Source organism: Podospora pseudopauciseta, chromosome 6 (assembly GCF_035222475.1).
Source record: "Podospora pseudopauciseta strain CBS 411.78 chromosome 6, whole genome shotgun sequence".
Taxonomy (NCBI): Eukaryota; Fungi; Ascomycota; class Sordariomycetes; order Sordariales; family Podosporaceae; genus Podospora; species Podospora pseudopauciseta.
Genome location: NC_085895.1, coordinates 4,145,900 through 4,164,477, shown reverse-complemented (window position 1 = coordinate 4,164,477; position 18,578 = coordinate 4,145,900). Strand labels below are relative to the sequence as shown.

At 53.0% G+C, this 18,578-nt stretch overlaps 8 protein-coding genes and 1 non-coding gene across 9 annotated transcripts; 4 read left to right on the top strand and 5 right to left on the bottom strand.

Moving 5' to 3' along the window:
* Positions 1–1,694: 1,694 nt before the first annotated feature.
* On the bottom strand, positions 1,695–1,769 carry QC763_610650 (uncharacterized protein; the record flags this gene model as incomplete). Its single annotated transcript, XM_062914888.1, has 1 exon — positions 1,695–1,769. One exon carries the CDS (start codon positions 1,767–1,769, stop codon positions 1,695–1,697), a length of 75 nt encoding a protein of 24 aa, XP_062763657.1.
* Positions 1,770–2,090: 321 nt separating this feature from the next.
* Positions 2,091–4,486, bottom strand: QC763_610640 (uncharacterized protein; the record flags this gene model as incomplete). The annotated part of the gene is made up of 6 exons (XM_062914887.1): positions 2,091–2,614; positions 2,671–2,927; positions 2,990–3,096; positions 3,160–3,742; positions 3,805–4,080; positions 4,314–4,486. The coding sequence occupies 6 exons, from the start codon at positions 4,484–4,486 to the stop codon at positions 2,091–2,093; spliced, it is 1,920 nt and encodes a 639-aa protein (XP_062763656.1).
* A 1,400-nt stretch (positions 4,487–5,886) lies between these two features.
* Positions 5,887–8,045, top strand: QC763_610630 (uncharacterized protein; the record flags this gene model as incomplete). Its single annotated transcript, XM_062914886.1, has 2 exons — positions 5,887–6,470; positions 6,522–8,045. The coding sequence occupies exons 1-2, from the start codon at positions 6,288–6,290 to the stop codon at positions 8,043–8,045; spliced, it is 1,707 nt and encodes a 568-aa protein (XP_062763655.1). The 5' UTR covers positions 5,887–6,287.
* Positions 8,046–8,526: 481 nt separating this feature from the next.
* QC763_610620 (uncharacterized protein) lies at positions 8,527–9,767 on the top strand (the record flags this gene model as incomplete). The annotated part of the gene is made up of 4 exons (XM_062914885.1): positions 8,527–8,679; positions 8,886–8,976; positions 9,040–9,590; positions 9,648–9,767. 4 exons carry the CDS (start codon positions 8,527–8,529, stop codon positions 9,765–9,767), a joined length of 915 nt encoding a protein of 304 aa, XP_062763654.1.
* An 894-nt stretch (positions 9,768–10,661) lies between these two features.
* Positions 10,662–12,160, top strand: PGK1 (phosphoglycerate kinase; the record flags this gene model as incomplete). The annotated part of the gene is made up of 3 exons (XM_062914884.1): positions 10,662–10,727; positions 10,796–11,216; positions 11,271–12,160. 3 exons carry the CDS (start codon positions 10,662–10,664, stop codon positions 12,038–12,040), a joined length of 1,257 nt encoding a protein of 418 aa, XP_062763653.1. The 3' UTR covers positions 12,041–12,160.
* A 34-nt stretch (positions 12,161–12,194) lies between these two features.
* Positions 12,195–13,010, bottom strand: SEM1 (26S proteasome complex subunit). Its single transcript, XM_062914883.1, has 3 exons — positions 12,642–13,010; positions 12,468–12,576; positions 12,195–12,407 (listed from the first exon to the last, which is right to left on the bottom strand). The coding sequence occupies exons 1-3, from the start codon at positions 12,766–12,768 to the stop codon at positions 12,365–12,367; spliced, it is 279 nt and encodes a 92-aa protein (XP_062763652.1). The 5' UTR covers positions 12,769–13,010; the 3' UTR covers positions 12,195–12,364.
* Positions 13,011–13,052: 42 nt separating this feature from the next.
* Positions 13,053–16,543, top strand: IML2 (Mitochondrial outer membrane protein iml2). Its single transcript, XM_062914882.1, has 2 exons — positions 13,053–16,005; positions 16,062–16,543. Exons 1-2 carry the CDS (start codon positions 13,808–13,810, stop codon positions 16,333–16,335), a joined length of 2,472 nt encoding a protein of 823 aa, XP_062763651.1. The 5' UTR covers positions 13,053–13,807; the 3' UTR covers positions 16,336–16,543.
* A 37-nt stretch (positions 16,544–16,580) lies between these two features.
* On the bottom strand, positions 16,581–17,720 carry QC763_610580 (uncharacterized protein; the record flags this gene model as incomplete). Its single annotated transcript, XM_062914881.1, has 1 exon — positions 16,581–17,720. The coding sequence occupies one exon, from the start codon at positions 17,718–17,720 to the stop codon at positions 16,581–16,583; it is 1,140 nt and encodes a 379-aa protein (XP_062763650.1).
* Positions 17,721–18,354: 634 nt separating this feature from the next.
* Positions 18,355–18,439, bottom strand: QC763_0101080. The gene has a single exon. It is a non-coding gene; the product is annotated as a tRNA-Gly (tRNA).
* Between the last annotated feature and the right edge of the window lie 139 nt (positions 18,440–18,578).

Genomic DNA, 18,578 nt, shown 5'->3' with positions numbered 1-18,578 from the left:
ACGGGGCATGAATCATCGGAAGCAACCACCCCCCTTGCCAACAGCCCCAGTCACCGCCGACTAGTGATTCGTAAGATGCTTTGCTGCTCAAAAGAAGGTTTAACACGTTAAAGCAGCGTTAAACCCGCCTGGACGGTATGGTCTGGGTAGCGATCTGCACGTCTACACGGTCCACTCCCACCGCCTTTGAATGCAAACTCCGGTCTGAACGGCATAACGGGTACGATGGAGTACGCTTGTTGTCCGCAAACGCCGTGGAGTTAGCGGCCGCCAAGTTGGCAAAGAGGACAGAACAGGCCATTATAAATCCGTTCTCCCCCGCGCCCTTGCATTTTCTCCCCGTTCATTTGCTCACAAAGACCCTGCTGCTGCCGCCCGGACCGGTTGGGTGCTTGGAGCTGTGCCCCTGGGTATGGATGCTCCGTGCTTAGAAATCCAACCACAGCAGGACCCAATTCTTCTTTTAAAAGCGGAGGGATGTTCGTGCGAGCGTTCCAAAGCTGTCACTGCGTTTTCCATCTCTTTTAGTCGCACTTATCTCTGCCTTGGCTTCGTATCTCTCGGCGCAGTGACTCCGTGCCCAACACGCCCGTCCACTCAGCGTCGCAATTTGTAATCGTCATCTTTGTCCACGGCGTCGGGTGTAGCGCTTGGTATTTTCTAGAAAGGTTCCCCGGCAGATGGATCTGCTCCACCGTCAAAATTATTGCCAAGACCACCGTCGTTAAATATTCCAACAATTTGATTGGCTAAGTACAGGACTGATCAAAAATGAAATCATTTTTATTTTCACGGTGGGAGTGTGCTGACTTAGCGTGGGGCCTAGCATCTTGGTCAGATAGACACTCGGACCACCAGCACACCACCAATCACTATCAGGACAAAAAGACGGCATCATGGAGGTCACGATTCAATCAGTGTAACTAAATGACAATGCCATTGAAACCAGTGCGGAATGCTGATATGTATCACAAGTATGGTTTCATTTTGTTCTCTATCAACTAGCTATCAATCCTACCTAATTCTTCTTCCCCGTTGTCATTGCCAGCATCTCCCTTAGAGCCTTCACCTCGGCCTCCCTCCTCGCCAATTCCACGCGGAGGTCATCCCTCTCCTTCTTCACCTCCTTCACCTCATCCTCCAACTCCTCAATGCGGTCAACCTTTTTCTGCCTGTAGCGCTTGGCAGCCAGATTGTTCCTCGCCCTCTTCACGAGCACCTCTTCGTCTTCATCATCCTCTTCTTCAGGCAGAGGACGTTTCTTGGTTGGCTTCCGCCCTGGCTTTCCTTTCGGCTTGCCGGTAAGTGTAACAGAAATGGAGGAAGGGAGCTTCAACCCGGGGACCAAATTGCCCGAGGCAGAGACAGGCGTGCTTGTGGAGGTGGGTGAGGTAGAGGATGATGGTGACTGGCAAGACTCGAACGATGTGATGATTGTTGGCGTCGGAGTTAACAGAGATAGGTTTGCCGTTGTCGCTGTTGTTGTGACGGGAGCAGCGCTTGATTCACCCAGGCCGAGAGAGGGTATTCCAATATCAAAGTCGGGAACTGGAAGGGTAAGGAATGGAAGTGGATATTGAATATCAAAAAGGGGACAGTCGAGAGCAAGTTGTTGCGAGGTTGTGTCAAAAGAGCCGTTCCACAAAAGATGATCAAAGTCTTGGCTCGGGTCCAAAAAGTGCAGGAGACCTTGATCACTGGAACTGGGGCTGGAAGTAAATGGCGGAGAGACGGATACTGGCAGCTGCTGCTGATGCTGCTGCTGCCATTCTTGCAGTATGTGGTAGCCTCTCGAGCGAGGCCGACGGCGATGTGGGAGTGATTAATGGGTGGGTTTCCCCAGGGCGTGTGTTTGATGACAGAAAGAAAGAGAGAAGGGGCAAATAAAAACGTGGGGAAATTCACAGGTATTTATGAACAGCGAGGTGATAGAGCCACACCCCTCTTGTTGTCCGGTAAAGATACCCCGCCATGGCACCGCCTCGTCAGGCCAGGCTCACACACACTCCAGGGAGTCCCCCACATGCATCTCTGTCACATTCCAGTTCCTCAATTGGTTGATTGATGAAAAAGCCATGGGCAGTGTCTGCTCAAGATGCAAATCTGAAATCTAACCGCTTATTTCCAGCATCCCAGTTTTCTGCCAGGTACTTCTCCCGCTCACTCTCTGACATGGCATTCCAGTCCTCCTCTCGGCTTCGGTTCCGCCATACATAGTATGCCTTGGTTGATAAATAGAGAACGATATTGAAGGCCAGTATCGACAGCAGTACCGTGTTGCCGCGAGTGTAGTGTGGCGCATCGTCTTCGCGGTAGATATTAGCCCCGATAATACTGCCGCCCTGGACGCACATGTTGTACACAGCACTGCCCACAGCACGACTGCGGACAGTGTTGGCATTGCGAGAGATCCATCCGACCTGGACGGGGTGCGAATATGGTGATCCCAGGAAGAAGGTCATGACCAACCAGACCGTCCATTTGGACACTGTGGTGGTGTCTACGAACCGTAAAAAGACCAGGAAGGGGATTGCCCAAAACTGAGGTATGATGGCAATCAGTGACATTTGACCAGTGAATTCACTGACATAGGTCAGGATTATCATGTTTACGACTGTCAACTCTGTTAGCACAATGTTCCAATCACCGTCAAAGTCCTTCTAGACCTACTATGGAGCACCTGCGACGGAATCACCAGCAGATTGGTTTGGAATGTCGAGAACCCCATCCCTTTGAGCGACAACGCCAGATAGCTGGTTGGCGTGGCATAGGGTACATGATTGAAGAGACCAATCAGATATATCGGCCACAAGTCAAAATCAAGCAGACTCTTCAGGAGGAGCCTTGGGGATACTGGTTCCCGGTTGTGCATGCCTCCCTTAGAAGGGTCGTCACGGATAATACGGTTAACGAGGATAACTTCCTCCCTTTTATTTTTTTTCTTTTGTTAGCGGTCATCTCGAGACCATTATCTACTGGAAGAACATACCTCGGTGTAAACCACCCCTTTTCACCCCTGAGCCAACCAGCAGTCTGCGTCGGGCCAGCCGGCATGAGACCAAAGGACAGGATACCAAAGACAAGTGTCACCATTCCCTGGACCCGAGAGTCAGTACGGGTAATTAGTTGTAGGGGAATTCCACATGACTCAACACTCACCTCGATCAAAAAGAGCCACCTCCACCCCGAATGTCCCCCAACACCACGCATATGCAACAACCCAAAAGCTGACAGCGCCGCAAAAATATCCGCAAACACCATCGATGTCCAAAAGAACCCCATCCGTATCGTCAGCTCGTTCGCCTTGTAAAAATACGACAGGTAAAGCACCACAGTCGGTATAAAGCCTCCCTGGAGCATTCCCAACAACACCCTCGACGCCAGATACCCAAACCTTCCGCTCAACGTAAACTGACTTGACGCCACCAGCGACCAGAGCACCATCTGCAACGGTATCCAGATATCACAGCCCAGGTACTTGCTGATCAACTGTGATGGAACCTCAGCACACAGAAACGAAAAGGCAAAGAGCGAATTGCCGAGGTTGTAGTCGTTGGTGGTCAATCCAAGCTCAGGCAGCAGGTCGTCCGTGACAGCCTGTCGAATGTTGGCTCTGTCCATCTCCAGGGCGCAGAACATGAGGCAGGTCCAGAGCATGATTTTGAAGTCGACTTTGCGGATCAGTGCTCGCTCCTCGCGCCATGTCCATCTTGCTGACGGGTCGAAGCGGTGGATGTTTTCCCTTTGATTACTGTCAGGGCCAGCCCGAAAACGAGGAAATGTAAGCGGGCAGAAACAGCATACCAGTCTGGTTGTGGTTGATATTGTCCCGCCAGGTCAGGGTCATCAAAAACACTTCGTTGCGTGGCGATGGCATCAAGATCCGTTTCCTCCCCCTTGTCTCCAGGGGGTGAAAACCAAAACCGTCCCCTTTTTGGCTCTGGCTCGCCGAGGGGGCCGCCCTCGGTGAATATCAAGGCCGTGGTGATATCTGCGTCCTCTTTGCTAATCTCGGAGCCATATTGTGATCTGGCATCATCGTCCTCGTCCGTGTTTGACCTTGCTGTCCAGTCTCGCAGTCTTGCCCCGGCCGTTAGCTCGACTCGATTATTATTATTCTGGCCTCCGGTGGATGAAGTGCCGAAGGTGGCGTATAGCGACTGTTGCTTCAACGGCATTGTGTGTGTTAAGTCTCAAACTCACATTCCAGTCATCCCACTGGGTTGATGAAAACAAAAGCTAAAACCAGCCAAAAGAAAAAAGAAAGATAACACCATGAGAGGGGAAGGCAGGATACAAAAGTACACACATACCTTATAGCACCACCTGCCTCCTCACTGACACCATTGGCACCACCATTGGCACCACCATTGGCACCACCATTGGCACCACCACCACCGCCAGGCTGGTGCCAGTCTTCTGTCCAGTCATCTGCATCATCGACTGGTGTAATGCCGGTGCCCGATCCTGATCTCATCGAAACCATCCCAAGGCGTAATTTAAGACAAGCGGCGGGCGCGGGACCGATACGGCGCGCCGCGGGGGATATCTCTCTGCCACCGGGTGGTGAAGTGTGTGTGCGTATGTGTGCCCATTCAATGAAATAACGCCCCAAGAGGAGACCCAACCAACATCGATGTGTGTGTGCGTGTCTATACGCCAGTTATCATCCCCACCCCTACCGCTTGGCTTGGATACTGATGAATCCTTGGAGGGGAGAATCCAACGGCAAAGCTCCGAATGTTCTTTCATCCCTCAAAGCCCAAAACCCAAACGTCGAAACTCCCGTCCACAAGACGGGACAGGTTTCACCACAGCTGTGGGGATGACCCAGACGTCCAGGCGAGATGACCGACAGGGGTATGGCGTGCTTTTAGGAGCGATGGCGAAGCAGCCAATCACGGGTGCAGGACACTTCTCGAGGTTGTAAAGGCAGATGACGGCATTTTGGGGGTTTACGACCAACGATGATAAGGATATTTGTCAGAAGGGAATGGGATTCTTCGAAAATTATGAGATGGGCATTTGCTGGGTTCGGTGAGATGGGGCGGGGTGGGGACGGTGTGACCACGGTGTGGTGGGTGGGGGTTCTTGAGGAAATAAAAGGGCGGAATAGGGGCTCAGGGGTAACCCTAACCCGCATTATCTTTCAGATGGTCACCCAGCTATAAGTGTGGACAAAAGTCAAGTAGATAGCCATCATCATATCTTTCTCTAATAACTTGTGAGTGACTTGGCTTGTAGGTATCTACTGTTGAGTACTTTACCTATTGATGGAGGTTTAGGTGAGTCGATGAGATGATTTTCGCCAACAATCACCAAACGAATGAGGGGCTTAAAAGCAAGCTTGTTGCGTTTGAAAGCAATGCTTGTGTTTCATTTTCCCTTGTGAAAAACAGTTCTACCACAGATATCGTGGGAATCACATCTTTATGAGATAGAGAGTTGAGAAATGTACAAGATACATCCCGTTAGCCATCATCGGCGCATTATCAGTGGACTTTGCTCACTGATGATCAGTGTAGCATTTGTGGCGTTTCCTATGCTCAATCTGAAGCTGTTCCCTGAGATTCGGCACGGATAATCGCCATCGGCTCCGGTTTCTGCAACCCCCCCGCAGGGCGGCATACTTACAGCTACTTCTCATGCTCTCTGCCTCGCCACGTGCCTCCATTCCCTATTCACTACCACCTTACTTTTTGAATTCATACTGTCAAGTGGGATGGAGGGATCATTTTTGGTAAAGGCGGCAGCAGAAACAGGTTTTCATGGCCGTCTGTGCAGATTTGACAGCCCGTCTCGGCGAATGGCTCTAGCCAATAAAGTGTTACACTTTCTCTCCCGTCTGTAGATCACTGCCCTGAGCGAGGCAACACCACGAGTCCTCAGCTAAATAGTGCTGAAAAAGGCATCGCGAAGGCTACCATTCAGAGTTGCAATCAGAAACGGCTTCTTTCTTTCTCTGTCGTACAGCTGAAAGAAGACTCAACCACTTCGGCCGGAGCCAAGACCGAGAAGGGGGTTGTCTGTGCCCCTGGGAGCCGTGAAATACAGCCAGATGCTGTACAGTTGCGTAGAAGTCATGCCTTTGAGCTCTCTACAGACCGTGCCTTATCGTTTGGACTTGTGGTTCGGGCTGCACGACGACATCATTACTGTCAAGGTTGAGCAGCTACCTAGACTTGTGTAGGACGGTCTGAAAATAAAAGGGCGACGATGGATAGTTTATTCGTCTTCAAGCTGCGGGTTAACAACACCAAGCCTTAAAATCTTCAGAACTGAACAAGATGAGGTTCAGCTTCTTTTTCGGAACCTTCCTCGGCTGGGCCACTTGGACGGTTGCTGTCCCTCTCGAGCACACCAAGAGACAGAGTTGCGCGAATGGCCCGACCGCGAGGAACTGCTGGGGTGACTTTAGCATCGACGACGACGTGACTTATACATGGCCTGACACAGGCGTGACCCGCTCTGTAAGTCGACAATACTTGGAGCTGTCTCGATACTTTTGTTGACAAGAGCAGTACTCGTTTGATGTCGGCCTGGCAACCCTTGCGCCAGATGGAGTCGAGAAAGTCATGATGGTTGTCAACGGACAGTATCCAGGACCTACCATTGAAGCAAACTGGGGCGACAGCGTCCAAGTCGAAGTCTGCAACAACTTGTCCCAGAACGGGACCAGCATTCACTTTCACGGCGTGCGTCATTTGAACACCAACCATGCCGATGGTGCTGTCTCTCAGACCGAATGCCCTATTGCGCCAGGTGACTGCCACACCTACCGCTTCAAAGCCACCCAGCACGGCTCCAGCTGGTACCACTCCCACTATTCGTTGCAATATGGCGATGGGTTGCTTGGAGCCATTGTGATCCACGGGCCTACCACGGCCAACTGGGATATTGACCTCGGGCCTCTGCTCATCACCGATCACTATCACGAATCAGTCTTTGATCTGGCAGACGAACCCCTGACCAGCCTCATCGGCATCCCCCCCGTTGCTGTGAATGGTCTGATGAATGGCAAGAACGCGTACTTGACCGGCACCGGCAGCCGTGCTGAGTTCACCTTTACTCCTGGAAAGAAGCACCTTTTGCGCCTCGTCAACACCGGCTCAGAGATGATCTTTCGCTTCGCAGTCGACCAGCACCACATGACCGTGGTAGCCATGGATTTCATCCCCATCCAGCCTTTCGAAACCGATACGCTCCTCATCGCCATCGGCCAGCGCTACGATGTCATCATCGAAGCCGACCAGTCTCCTGACGTTGCGTACTGGGCTCGAGGTGTTCCCATGACGAGCTGTTTCGCCATCAACCTCATGTCAACCGATATCCGGGCCATTGTCCGGTACGAATCCGATACCCCCGTCACAGGCGACCCAACAAGTACCTCGTGGTTGATGCTCGACACTTGCGCGGACGAAGACCTCTCCAACTTGGTGCCTCATATTACTCATTCGGTCGGCCCATCTGCTCTCACTCAGAACTTTAACGCTGTGCTCCTCCCCAGCCAGGGCGACAACTACGCAGTGAGATGGCGAGTAGGCGGTTCTGAGCCGTACCGCCCGCCCAAGAACAATCCCGTTGTGAAGCAAGTTATTGATACCGCGGCTGTCAACCTCACAGCCGACTTCAATCCCATCGACCTGACGTCTTTGGCTCCCTCGTCATGGGTGTATCTCATCGTCGAGTCACTTGCTCCACTGCCTCACCCTCTGCATCTTCATGGCCATGACACGTATGTTCTAGCCAGAGGAACAGGGCCGTATGTGGAGCTCCTGACGAGCCTGGACCTGGAGAGTCCGCCGAGGAGGGACACGTTCAATCTACCACAGAGCGGGTATGTGGTGTTGGCGTTCCAGACAGATAACCCGGGCAGTTGGTTACTCCACTGCCATATCCAGTGGCATATACATCAGGGGTTTGCCCTCACTTTGGTGGAAGGGAGCCCTAGCTCGATTCAGGGCGTCTATGGAAGTGGCGAGGATGCGGAGATGAGAAGAGTTTGTCAGAACTGGGGTTCGAGCGGCCTGGAGACGACGGATTGAGCGAGGCGAGATGCGGAAGTAATATCTTGACGGGAGGTTAATCTTGGTGCCGATGTTTGGGGTGAATGAATGTGGTGTAGCCTCAATGTAAACAGTGGGGTGGTGGTGAGGCGGGACGGGGCTGAATTGAGCTGCGGCTAAAGTGACAGACGGTCGGGTGCGTGGGGGAATAGGGGTCTAGATTCTTTGACGAGAAATAAATATTTTCACATCCCATCCCTAGTTGATGTGCTGAATGGGCTTGCACCCGAGATACATATAGTTATCGTTCATTGCTTGCTTGAACTCACCTCACACGCTGGAAGTCAAATCTGTGGACAGGCAGCAAGACACTGCCCGTCCTTATCGCCCGCTGGAGATAAGCTAGCAGCCAGCAGACTGGCAGGTGCTTGGGGGGCGTCCCCTGTGCCACCCAGTGTCGTCATAGAGGTGCACTGGGCGCTGGCTTGGCCCGCTGGCCAACAGACGGGAACAGGGCACAATGAATCTTGAAGCGTCCGTCTTTGCATCTGATATCATCAGCGACCCCGTTGGATGGACTACTACAACTACTTCTTCTTCCGAGATGACTTGGGAACTAAATCGTAGGCGCTGGCTTCGCTCCCTCAACTCTAGATTCATCTATGGGACAGTGGTAAGTATCCCTTTCTTTCTCCATGTTGGGGTTTCTTAGCGGCACCTGAGTGCTGTGTCGTGGGTCCATGCCACTATCTATCAGCATCAACGGCTTCAGCATTGGCGACATCGATTTGTTCTGTCTTGGCACCTGCATTTTTCGGCGTCTTTTCTTTATCATTGCGCGTGTCGAATAATCACTGACTGGAATGCCTCAACCACCAGCCTTTACTACACACAATCATCTTCTGTATCGAGATGGCTCTCTTCGCACGACTTACCAGCCGTTTTAATGGCTACTACGAGGAACGACCGAGTATGTGATTCTTGCATCATCCTGATGGCTCCTTTAAAAACATGCTGACAGTTTTGTTTCAAGTTCTCACCATGATGGTGAGCAACGCCATCCTGGGTGGCATAGCCGATACGGTCGCCCAGTCCATCACGGCGATTCGTCAGCGCGCTGTTCGCAAGCACCCCTATGGCCTCGATGCTCGAGAAGACGCGGCTGCCATCGAAATCCACGAACTCGACCGCAAGAACCCCCTGAGCGACCGCGACCTCATCCCCGACTCCAAAGCCCTCCCGCCCCCCTTCGACTTTGAGCGCTTGACCCGCTTTATGGCCTACGGCTTCTGCATGGCACCCGTACAATTTCGGTGGTTCAAGTTTCTCGAGAGCACGTTTCCTTTGACCAAAGCCAGCGCATTTGTTCCGGCGATGAAGCGGGTGGCGTGTGATCAGCTGGTCTTTGCGCCGTTTGGCGTGGCGGCCTTCTTCACGGCCATGACACTGGCCGAGGGTGGCGGTACCAAGGGGGTCTCTCAGAAGATGAAGGACATGTACTTTCCTACGTTGAAGGCGAACTACATTTTGTGGCCTGCGGTGCAGGTTGTCAACTTTCGGTTGATGCCGGTGCAGTTCCAGCTCGTAAGTTGACTGTAGTCTACCTTGTGTTTGTGGGGAGTCAGCTAATGCTGTCAACAGCCTTTTGTATCCACGGTTGGTATCGCCTGGACTGCGTATCTGTCTCTGACAAATGCTGCCGAGAACGTGCAGCCGGCAAGCAAGCCGAATAATACGGAACTGGAGAGCCTGCCGAGATGATTACGACGACGACGGCGGCCACTATCATGACTGCTAGAAGACATACAGGATACACTAACGGACGGAACACGAGACGACAGCACCAGATTGTATTACGTGTGGGGAATTGGTATAAGGGGGTTTGTTTCTACTTTTCTCTTGCACCACAGCATCTTTCTGCATGGGTTGGGACATACATGGGATGACGTTGGGATCGGCTTGGCGGTAGACTTTGCCATGGCCGGCGGCGCACGGAGTTGAGGACCTTATTAGACCTCTCGTTTCTGGCTTTATAGATGGTCTGTTTTGACATGGTTTATGAATCCAGTTCAGCTTATATCCGGCACTGAAGTTGACGAAGCACTGCTAGCCTTGGTCTGTTCACCCGTAGCGAGAAGCTTCGGCTGACAGCAAAACGAATTGGCTGTGTAGAACCGGACATCTGCACATCATGAGGCATCACGGGGTAAGCAGGAAGACCGGATATCCTAAGGAGCGTTTGACCCTGGCGGGTATGAGGTGCCCATCAAGAACAGTCATCCAGGTCTCTCTCTTTTCCCCTTCGCAACCGTTAACTAAGGCAGTTGTCATTTTGTGAAACTCGAGCTTTCCATTGCTCAACAATTTCCGTATATTGAAGGAGTGAAAGGCGGAAGCGAGACCGGATGGGCAAAGACAGCCGACCAGCCGTCGACGTCACAACCAGCTCTAGCATGACCCCACATTGGCTTTTTACCCCTCTACCCCTCCAGCTTTGCCGTCTCCCACCCGGCACCCCGGTCTTAGAACATCAGCCCAGCTCTCACCTGCCTGCGTCTTTTTTTCGTCTGTTTCCCTGAAGTCTCCGTGATAAGCATCATTCGCCCACTCTATCCACTCTCCCATAGACTGTCAGTTCGTCAATTGCTAGTCAACATGTCTCTCGCCAACAAGCTCTCCATCGAGGACGTCGACCTCAAGGGCAAGCGCGTCCTCATCCGCGTATGTCTTTGGCTCCCTAAGATTCAGACCATCCGATCTGTAAACTAACCATTGGCTTCTCATCTCAGGTCGACTTCAACGTCCCCCTTGACGCCGACAAGAACGTCACCAACCCCCAGCGTATCGTCGGTGCCATTCCCACCATCAAGTATGCCGTCGACCATGGCGCCAAGGCCGTCATCCTCATGTCCCATCTCGGCCGCCCCAACGGCCAGGTCAACCCCAAGTACTCCCTGAAGCCCGTCCTCCCCGAGCTTGAGAAGCAGCTCGGCAAGAAGGTCACCTTCGCCCCCGACTGCGTTGGTCCCGAGGTGGAGGAGATTGTCAACAAGGCCGATAACGGAGACGTCGTCCTTCTCGAGAACCTCCGCTTCCACGTTGAGGAGGAGGGCAAGGGTGTCGATGCCGAGGGCAACAAGGTCAAGGCCGACAAGGCCAAGGTTGACGAATTCCGCAAGGGGCTCACCAAGCTCGGTGACATCTACGTCAGTAAGTTGAACTATCCTGACTGCTCTACATGATCTGATTGCTAACGGCCGTCAGACGATGCCTTCGGCACTGCCCATCGCGCCCACTCCTCCATGGTTGGCGTCGACCTTCCCCAAAAGGCTGCCGGTTTCCTCATGAAGAAGGAGCTTGACTACTTTGCCCAGGCTCTCGAGAACCCCAAGAGACCATTCCTCGCCATCCTTGGTGGTGCCAAGGTCTCTGACAAGATCCAGCTCATCGACAACCTCCTCGAGAAGGTCAACACACTCATTGTGTGCGGTGGCATGGCTTTCACCTTCAAGAAGACCCTCTACAATGTCCCCATTGGCAACTCCCTCTATGACGAGGCTGGCTCCAAGACTGTTGGTGACCTGATGGAGAAAGCCAAGAAGAACAACGTCAAGGTTGTCCTCCCCGTCGACTACATCACTGCCGACAAGTTTGACAAGGACGCCAACACTGGCAAGGCTACCGACTCTGAGGGCATCCCCGATGGCTGGATGGGTCTTGACTGCGGCGAGGAGTCCGTCAAGCTCTACAAGCAGGCCATCGATGAGGCCCAGACCATCCTCTGGAACGGCCCCGCTGGCGTCTTCGAGTTCGAAAAGTTTGCCAACGGCACCAAGGCTACCCTTGATGCTGCGGTAGACGCTGCCCAGAACGGCAAGGTCGTCATCATTGGTGGTGGTGACACCGCCACTGTTGCGGCCAAGTATGGTGTCGAGGACAAGCTCAGCCACGTCTCCACTGGTGGTGGTGCCAGCTTGGAGCTTCTCGAGGGCAAGGAGCTGCCCGGTGTCACGGCGCTGAGCGAGCGCAAGTAGATTATGGGCCGTGTGGGAAAATTACGGAGTTTTTGTAGTCTTTAGTGTCGCAAATACCTGAATCGCAATACCTAGATAGAGCAACTGAGCATTTCTTTTGGCAAGACGGAAGTTTATTAGTTTGTATCAGCCAGGCCCTGACGTCACGTGGCGTGGCTGGTGTATTTCCTGTCCTTTGTCTATTTCCTTGGGCGTACCTCTAACGTCCATGAGAGTGGCGCATCGAACATGAAATGACCTTCATATTTATGTGACAATAATCATAATTATATTTTCTCGATGTCCCTTCCCCTTGATGACTTGGTGTTTGCTCGCCAAATCGAATCACCGTTTGTTCTTGGACGCCTCGACCCTTTTAAGCTCCTCCCTGTTTGGTTGTTTCGTATTAGTTCCATTGCATCGTGAGGCTGTAGGAGAAAACGCGTACTTGAGTTGGTTGGAAAAATCATCTGTCGTGTCATCGTCGTCCCAGGACTCCTCCCAGAGATGTTGTGGCTGCTGGTTCTGGGTGGCTTCTGTGTCATCCGCTTGCCAGTCTGTTTCCCCATGACCCGGATTAGTTGTCCTGTTGTGGATATGGCAGCAAGAAAGGGGGTTGTACCATCGACAGGGAAGTCCTCAAACTCGTCATCCTCCTCGAGGGTCTGCTGCTTTTGCTGTTGGGGCTGCTCGGCGGGGAGGTCGGAGCTGGACTTGGGGTCCGCAGAGGGGGCTTTGGAGGTGGCCATTTTGATGTGAGTGGTTGTGGTGTGGGTAGGATCTGGGTCGTATCTGGTTTCAGGAGGGGAAGTCGGTTGAGTTGGAGGGGGGATCGGAGGCGTTGTTGATGTACAGAGTAAAGTCGGTGGCAGGCGGCAGGCGGCTGTTGCTTGCGATGCCTGGGCCGCCTGGGAGGGACAAGGATCAGCTCGAAAAGGCGGAGCAACAGAAGCACAGGCCAGCGGGGGAATGATTAGATAAGAGCACAGCCGCCGCTCACGTCACTTTTGATTCTAAACGACTGTGTAGCGCTGACGAGTCAGGCTGTGTCTGGGGGTTTCACTTCTGGGTTCGGAGAGTTTTGTATTTATTTTCCAGGCACAATATGGACGGGAGATAGCAAGGGGATCGGGGTAGGCTAAGGATGGTACCTATGCTGTGTGGTGTTCAGTAATTCCTATGGACGTCACTACAGTCATCATCTCATCCATCGCCAAGCAGATCGTTGCAAAAGCTTGGTTATGTCATTGGCGCGGTCGGCAAATAGTTAATGAACGGGATGGACACGAACCCCCCAATGGCGCTGCGATCTAGCCGTCATCTCTCACTGACCGGTGCCGTGGGGTTAAGTTCATTCCAGGCACCCGACCACAACCTACCTGGGGCTCCGGGTACCGCAAGGCCCTGGAGGTAGCGGAGCGGGGCTCTTCCCTGCGCGCTGCCTGCGTCAGCGGTTTCCTTAACGCCGTTGGAGGCGCTCGCAGGGATCGGGACGTTCAACAGCCCGCCCTGGAACTCAAAGAAACAAAACCCTCCACAGCCTCGAGGTATTCTCTATCCTCTTTGCAGTTTCTCTCCACTTGCGACTACCGGTGCTGCCGGTTTTCTCTTCCTCTCGCTTCGTTGTTTAACGGCATTACTCCACAGCATATAACCTGTACTCTTCTCTTGATCTCTGCAGTCAGAGCAGACCTGCGAATAATATCGACAGCCACACTTCTTCTGCCTTGGCTACTTTCTTCTCGAAGCTGTCTCGACGTATTCGCCACCAACCTCACTGGCGCCGCCATGTCGGGCCTTCGATCGTGGTTCCGCGGCTCTGCTGCCCCAGCCTCCAAATCGTCTACGAAACCTCCAAGTACAGTGTCGAGTCCCACGACAAGCACTCATTCTCTCAATGGCGCCAAGTTCGGTAGCAAGAAGAAAAAGGGAACCGTTTCCGAAAATGAGCAAGAAATTCAGGACATGGAGGATGCCATGGTGGCCGCCGGCCTGATAATGAATGACGATATCGAGGGGGCAGAGGTGCGGCTGCGCATGCGGGAAGACTCCTCAACCTTCCACGCCCTCGGAATGGGAGTTTCGACGTTTATGAGGAGCATTCTCAGTTTCGAAAAGGATATCATGAACGAGGCCGCAACTAGGCTGAATGCAACGGAAGCCAGGGCTTGGGATGACAAGACAAAGGCCGAGAAGGAGGCGGCCAAAGCCAACGGTACGGCTTCGGCTGGGTATTGGTATTCGTCTGCTGCGAAACCTACTGGCCCGGCAGAGGGAGGGACGAGCAACATCTACCCTCCTGGTTCGGAGTTTGCGCTTGTTCATGCCGAGGCGCAGCTGATGAATGCTGTTGTTGCCGTCATGCATGAGAGTTTGACTGAGGGCATCAAGGGGTTTTACAAGCTGCGCAAGGCATTTGTCACGTTGGAAGGAATCATGACGGCCGAACAGCAGTACCTTGACTCAGTCAATGGTGTTTCTTCCGAGGCTTCCGCGCGGCCACCAGCGGGGAGAACTGCTTCTGGGAGGAGGACGAGCTTCTCCGAGGATCCCATGCCGGGCACATTTGACGAGTCCGAATTTGCCGACCTTGAAGATCCACCCACCCCGATACCCGAGGAGACGGACGAGAAGGGGGCAGGCACGAAACAAAAAGCCGACGACACGGCTGTACTGGATGAGAAACTCGGAAAACTGGCGTCATCGTCTCCCGGAACACCGGAAAATTTCCAAACACCTCTTCAATCACGACCACCATCTGTCAAGGGCAAAGATATCGACACACCACAAGATGGCGCGCAGACGCCTTCGAGCGCCACTCAGCTGGCGCAAATGAATGCCGCGGGCGCAGATACGGCGCTGTTCAAGTCCACCGTGGATGTCTTTGTCCACAGCGGCGCCAACATGTGCTTTGGCGTGCTTCTCCTGATCATTTCCATGGTTCCGCCTGTCTTTTCGAAGCTCTTGTATGTGATCGGCTTCAAGGGTGACCGGGATCGTGGGGTGCGTATGCTTTGGCAGGCCACCAAGTTCCCCAACATCAACGGGGCCATGGCTGGTTTGTTTCTTCTTACTTACTACAACACATTTATCGGCATGGCAGACATCCTACCGCCCGACCACGAGCTCGAGCAAATCGATGACGGCGACTCTGCCGCCTCGTCAGAACTCGAGGCTGTCAGCTATCCCAAGGAGAAGTGTGCCGCGTTGTTGGTTGTCATGAGAGAGCGCTACCCGGACTCGAGGCTCTGGAAGCTGGAAGAAGCGAGGATGCTCGCTAACGAGAAGAAACTCGACGAGGCTATTGAGACACTCAAGAATAACATGGACAGCAAGATGCGCCAGGTGGCGGCCTTGATGAACTTTGAGCTGAGCATGGCATCGATGTATGTGATGGACTGGCCGTCTATGAAGGACAACTTTCTGAGATGCGTCGAGCTGAACAATTGGAGCCACGCGCTGTATTACTATATTGCTGGGTGTGCTGAGGTGGAGATGTACAGAAATGCGTTCCACAAGCTCAAGACGGCTGAGGGACAGGAGAAGAGCGTACTGGAGACGGAGCTGGCCAAACACAAGAAGCTTGCTGAGGAGTATCTGAGGAAAGCGCCAACCGTGGCTGGGAAGAAGAGATTTATGGCGAGACAACTGCCCTTTGAGGTGTTTGCTTGCAGGAAGCTGCAGAAGTGGGAGGACAGGGTGAAGAATTTGGGCATGGAGCTGGTCGACGTAATTGCCGTCAGTCCGGCCATTGAGATGATTTACCTGTGGAATGGAACAAAGAGGATGGGTGCTCTCTTGCTGGAAAGGGCGAGGGGCTATCTCAGCTGGGAAAGATGTACTGCTCCCAAGGACAAGCTGGACAAGATTAAGGAAGAAAAGGATGAGCTTGCTATTTCGGCTTTGGCGGAGTGTGCGTTGCTGAGACAGCTGGGTCAGGGGAAGCAGGCAAGGGCTCTCGTGGAGCCTTTGCTCAGCATGGACAGGTATGTTTGAATCAGATATCTTTGCAGGTTGTTCAGAAACTAATGTAGATGACTAGAAACATCTTCAAGGGTCCAACGAGGGATGATTATTGCCTTGCCGCTGCTCACTACGAGGCGGCATCGGTTGCCTGGATGGAGGTCTGTGATCCCGAGGCCTGGCCAGAGGCCAATCCCGAAGACTTCCGCAAAGCAAAAACAGAAGAGTGTCAGCAATATCTGGAAAAGGTGTCCAGATGGGAAGGCTTCGTGCTGGATGCACGATTTGGGATCAGAGTCAAGGCTGGCTCTGAGACGTTAAGGTGGTTCAAGGACAAGAAAGGCTGGGCGTAAGCCGGGGATGGGACAGCGAGGAGTTGGCTAAGAATTTTGCATGGAACGGCGTTGGGTTACTTGTGGGGGGACAGGCGGTGATACACATGGGGACATATTGGATCTAGACCTGCACTGATATCGACCGAGCCATACTCAGACAGCGGGATATGCAAGGGATACACGGATGGGTCATCAAGTTCAATACATTGCTTCGTTTCTTCATTTAAAGCCGTGATTACCTACGCGTGTCACTTATCCAAGAATCAAGGCACCCAATCTCCCTCTGAATCATCCTCATCCGCCATCATCCACCCCTTCCCCCGCTTATTGCTCATCCCCCTCTTCCCGCTTTTACTCATGTTCAAATTCCTCTTGCTCCTCCTCAACGCCTTTTCCACCTTGCCCCCGGCATCATCCACCAGATCTTCCCCCCTCTCCCTCAGCTGATGCTTGGACGCCTCATCCCTTACATCATCCCAGACATCCCTCTTCCCCAGTCCAGTCCCATGGACCCAATCCAACACCCCCCACGTCCCGTAATTCCCTGGCTTCCTCCCCGTGTAGTGCATACACGTCCGCCTGGTTATCCCACCCATGATCACGCCCGGGATGATGTTGTAGGAAGAATGCGACAGTGTTTCTTCCGCCGTCGTGAGGGCGAGAAACACAAAAAACGTGAGCAGGTGGAGGTTATTACGCAGGATGAGAGCAGGGAGGTAGGTTGGCACGAAACGGTGGAGCAGAAAAGAAAAGGGGTGGTCGACTCTGACTTGGAGGGCAAAGGGAGGGGAGCGGTATCGATGGGCGTAGGATTTGTGCAGTGACGGGAGGTAGCGTGGTTTGGGTGCCTTGGGGAGCTTGACCCTTTTGCTGATGGTGGATGGCGGGGCGGGAGGGGGGGTGCCGTGGAGCCAGTAGCGGTGGGTGTAGTAGGTGAGTATCTCGCGAAGGGTGAACAACAGGGCGAGTTGCTTGGCTATTTGCCATGGGAGAGGCAGCGTGGTGGAGGTGCGGAAGACGGGTTGTTTGAGGAGGAGGGAGAGGCCGAGGGACAGGCCAGCTTCAACAGCGGTTTCGAGAGCGAGGTTGAAGAGGGCTAGGGCGAGAAGTCTGGAGAGGGTTTTGAAGTCGGTTGGTGGCAGGGCGGATGCGCCGTTGTGTTTTATTGTTCGGGCGACGGAGGGGATGAGATTATCGAACAGCAGGAATAAGAGGGATGGTATCAGCCAAAAGACGAGGCGGATGGCGGTTGTGCCGATGAGTTCGATTTGGATGGGGGAGTGAGTGAGCACCAGGGTCGACCAGGTCATGTAGAAGAAGAGGAGGTTGAGTGAGGTTGACCATGATGTGACCGAGGTAGAGAAGAAGTAGGAGGCTATCGGGAGGGATAAGAGGATGTCCATAGCGTTTGTTTGTGAGATTGAGTGGCCCCTTATGTGAACATGAGAGGTAGCTAGTGAGTCAAGTACAATCAAGGGGCAGTTATGAGCAGACTGAGTGGTTCTTTGTGTCGGCAGAGCAACTGAGCTTGTAAGCCGTGTTCAAGTGAGGTAAAAGGGGTGAGTCAATTCAAAGAATATGTGAAAGCATATCTGGCTCTGCTTTTCTCAGAAGAAGTTGTGGCCAGTGAAGCACGAGGCACTGTTGTCTCTTCCTTGGCACGCAGTCCCAACTCGTCGTCAGCATCCCTGTTCCTTTAATAGGGCTAATGACGTCAGTTGAGCTTTCTGTACAGAGAGCGGTCTACAGAGGCAGAATCGGAGGAGCCCCTGTGCCCCTATAATCATTGGAATCCTTCATTTCCAAAAGACTGATAAGAGCCCCCCCTGTGCCATGGCCTGGCAGTCTTGCAATCAAAACACCGCCGCAATTGAGATCAGTGCTGTTTCGAAGAGAAATTGAGTATTTCACACTTGTTTGATCTTTTTGCTTTATCTTTGGATGTGGACGATACTCCGTATTGGAGGTCAAAAATGGAAACAGGTCTTAAGCTGAGAGTCAAGAGCAGAGCCAAAAATGCAAAAGAAACGGCGCAATTGCGCGATCCGGGATTCGAACCCGGGTCCCTCGCTTGTCCACATGAGATGGGAAGCGAGGATTCTAACCACTAAACTAACCGCGCCGTATTTGATGGTTGAAGTGCTCATGGTACTTCAAGACTATGATGGCTAGCCGCAGCATGTGATGATTTTATCTTAATGGCTTCGATCGACACTCTACCAGCATGATTGTATGGTCGGGAACGGTCCATGCGGTGATGA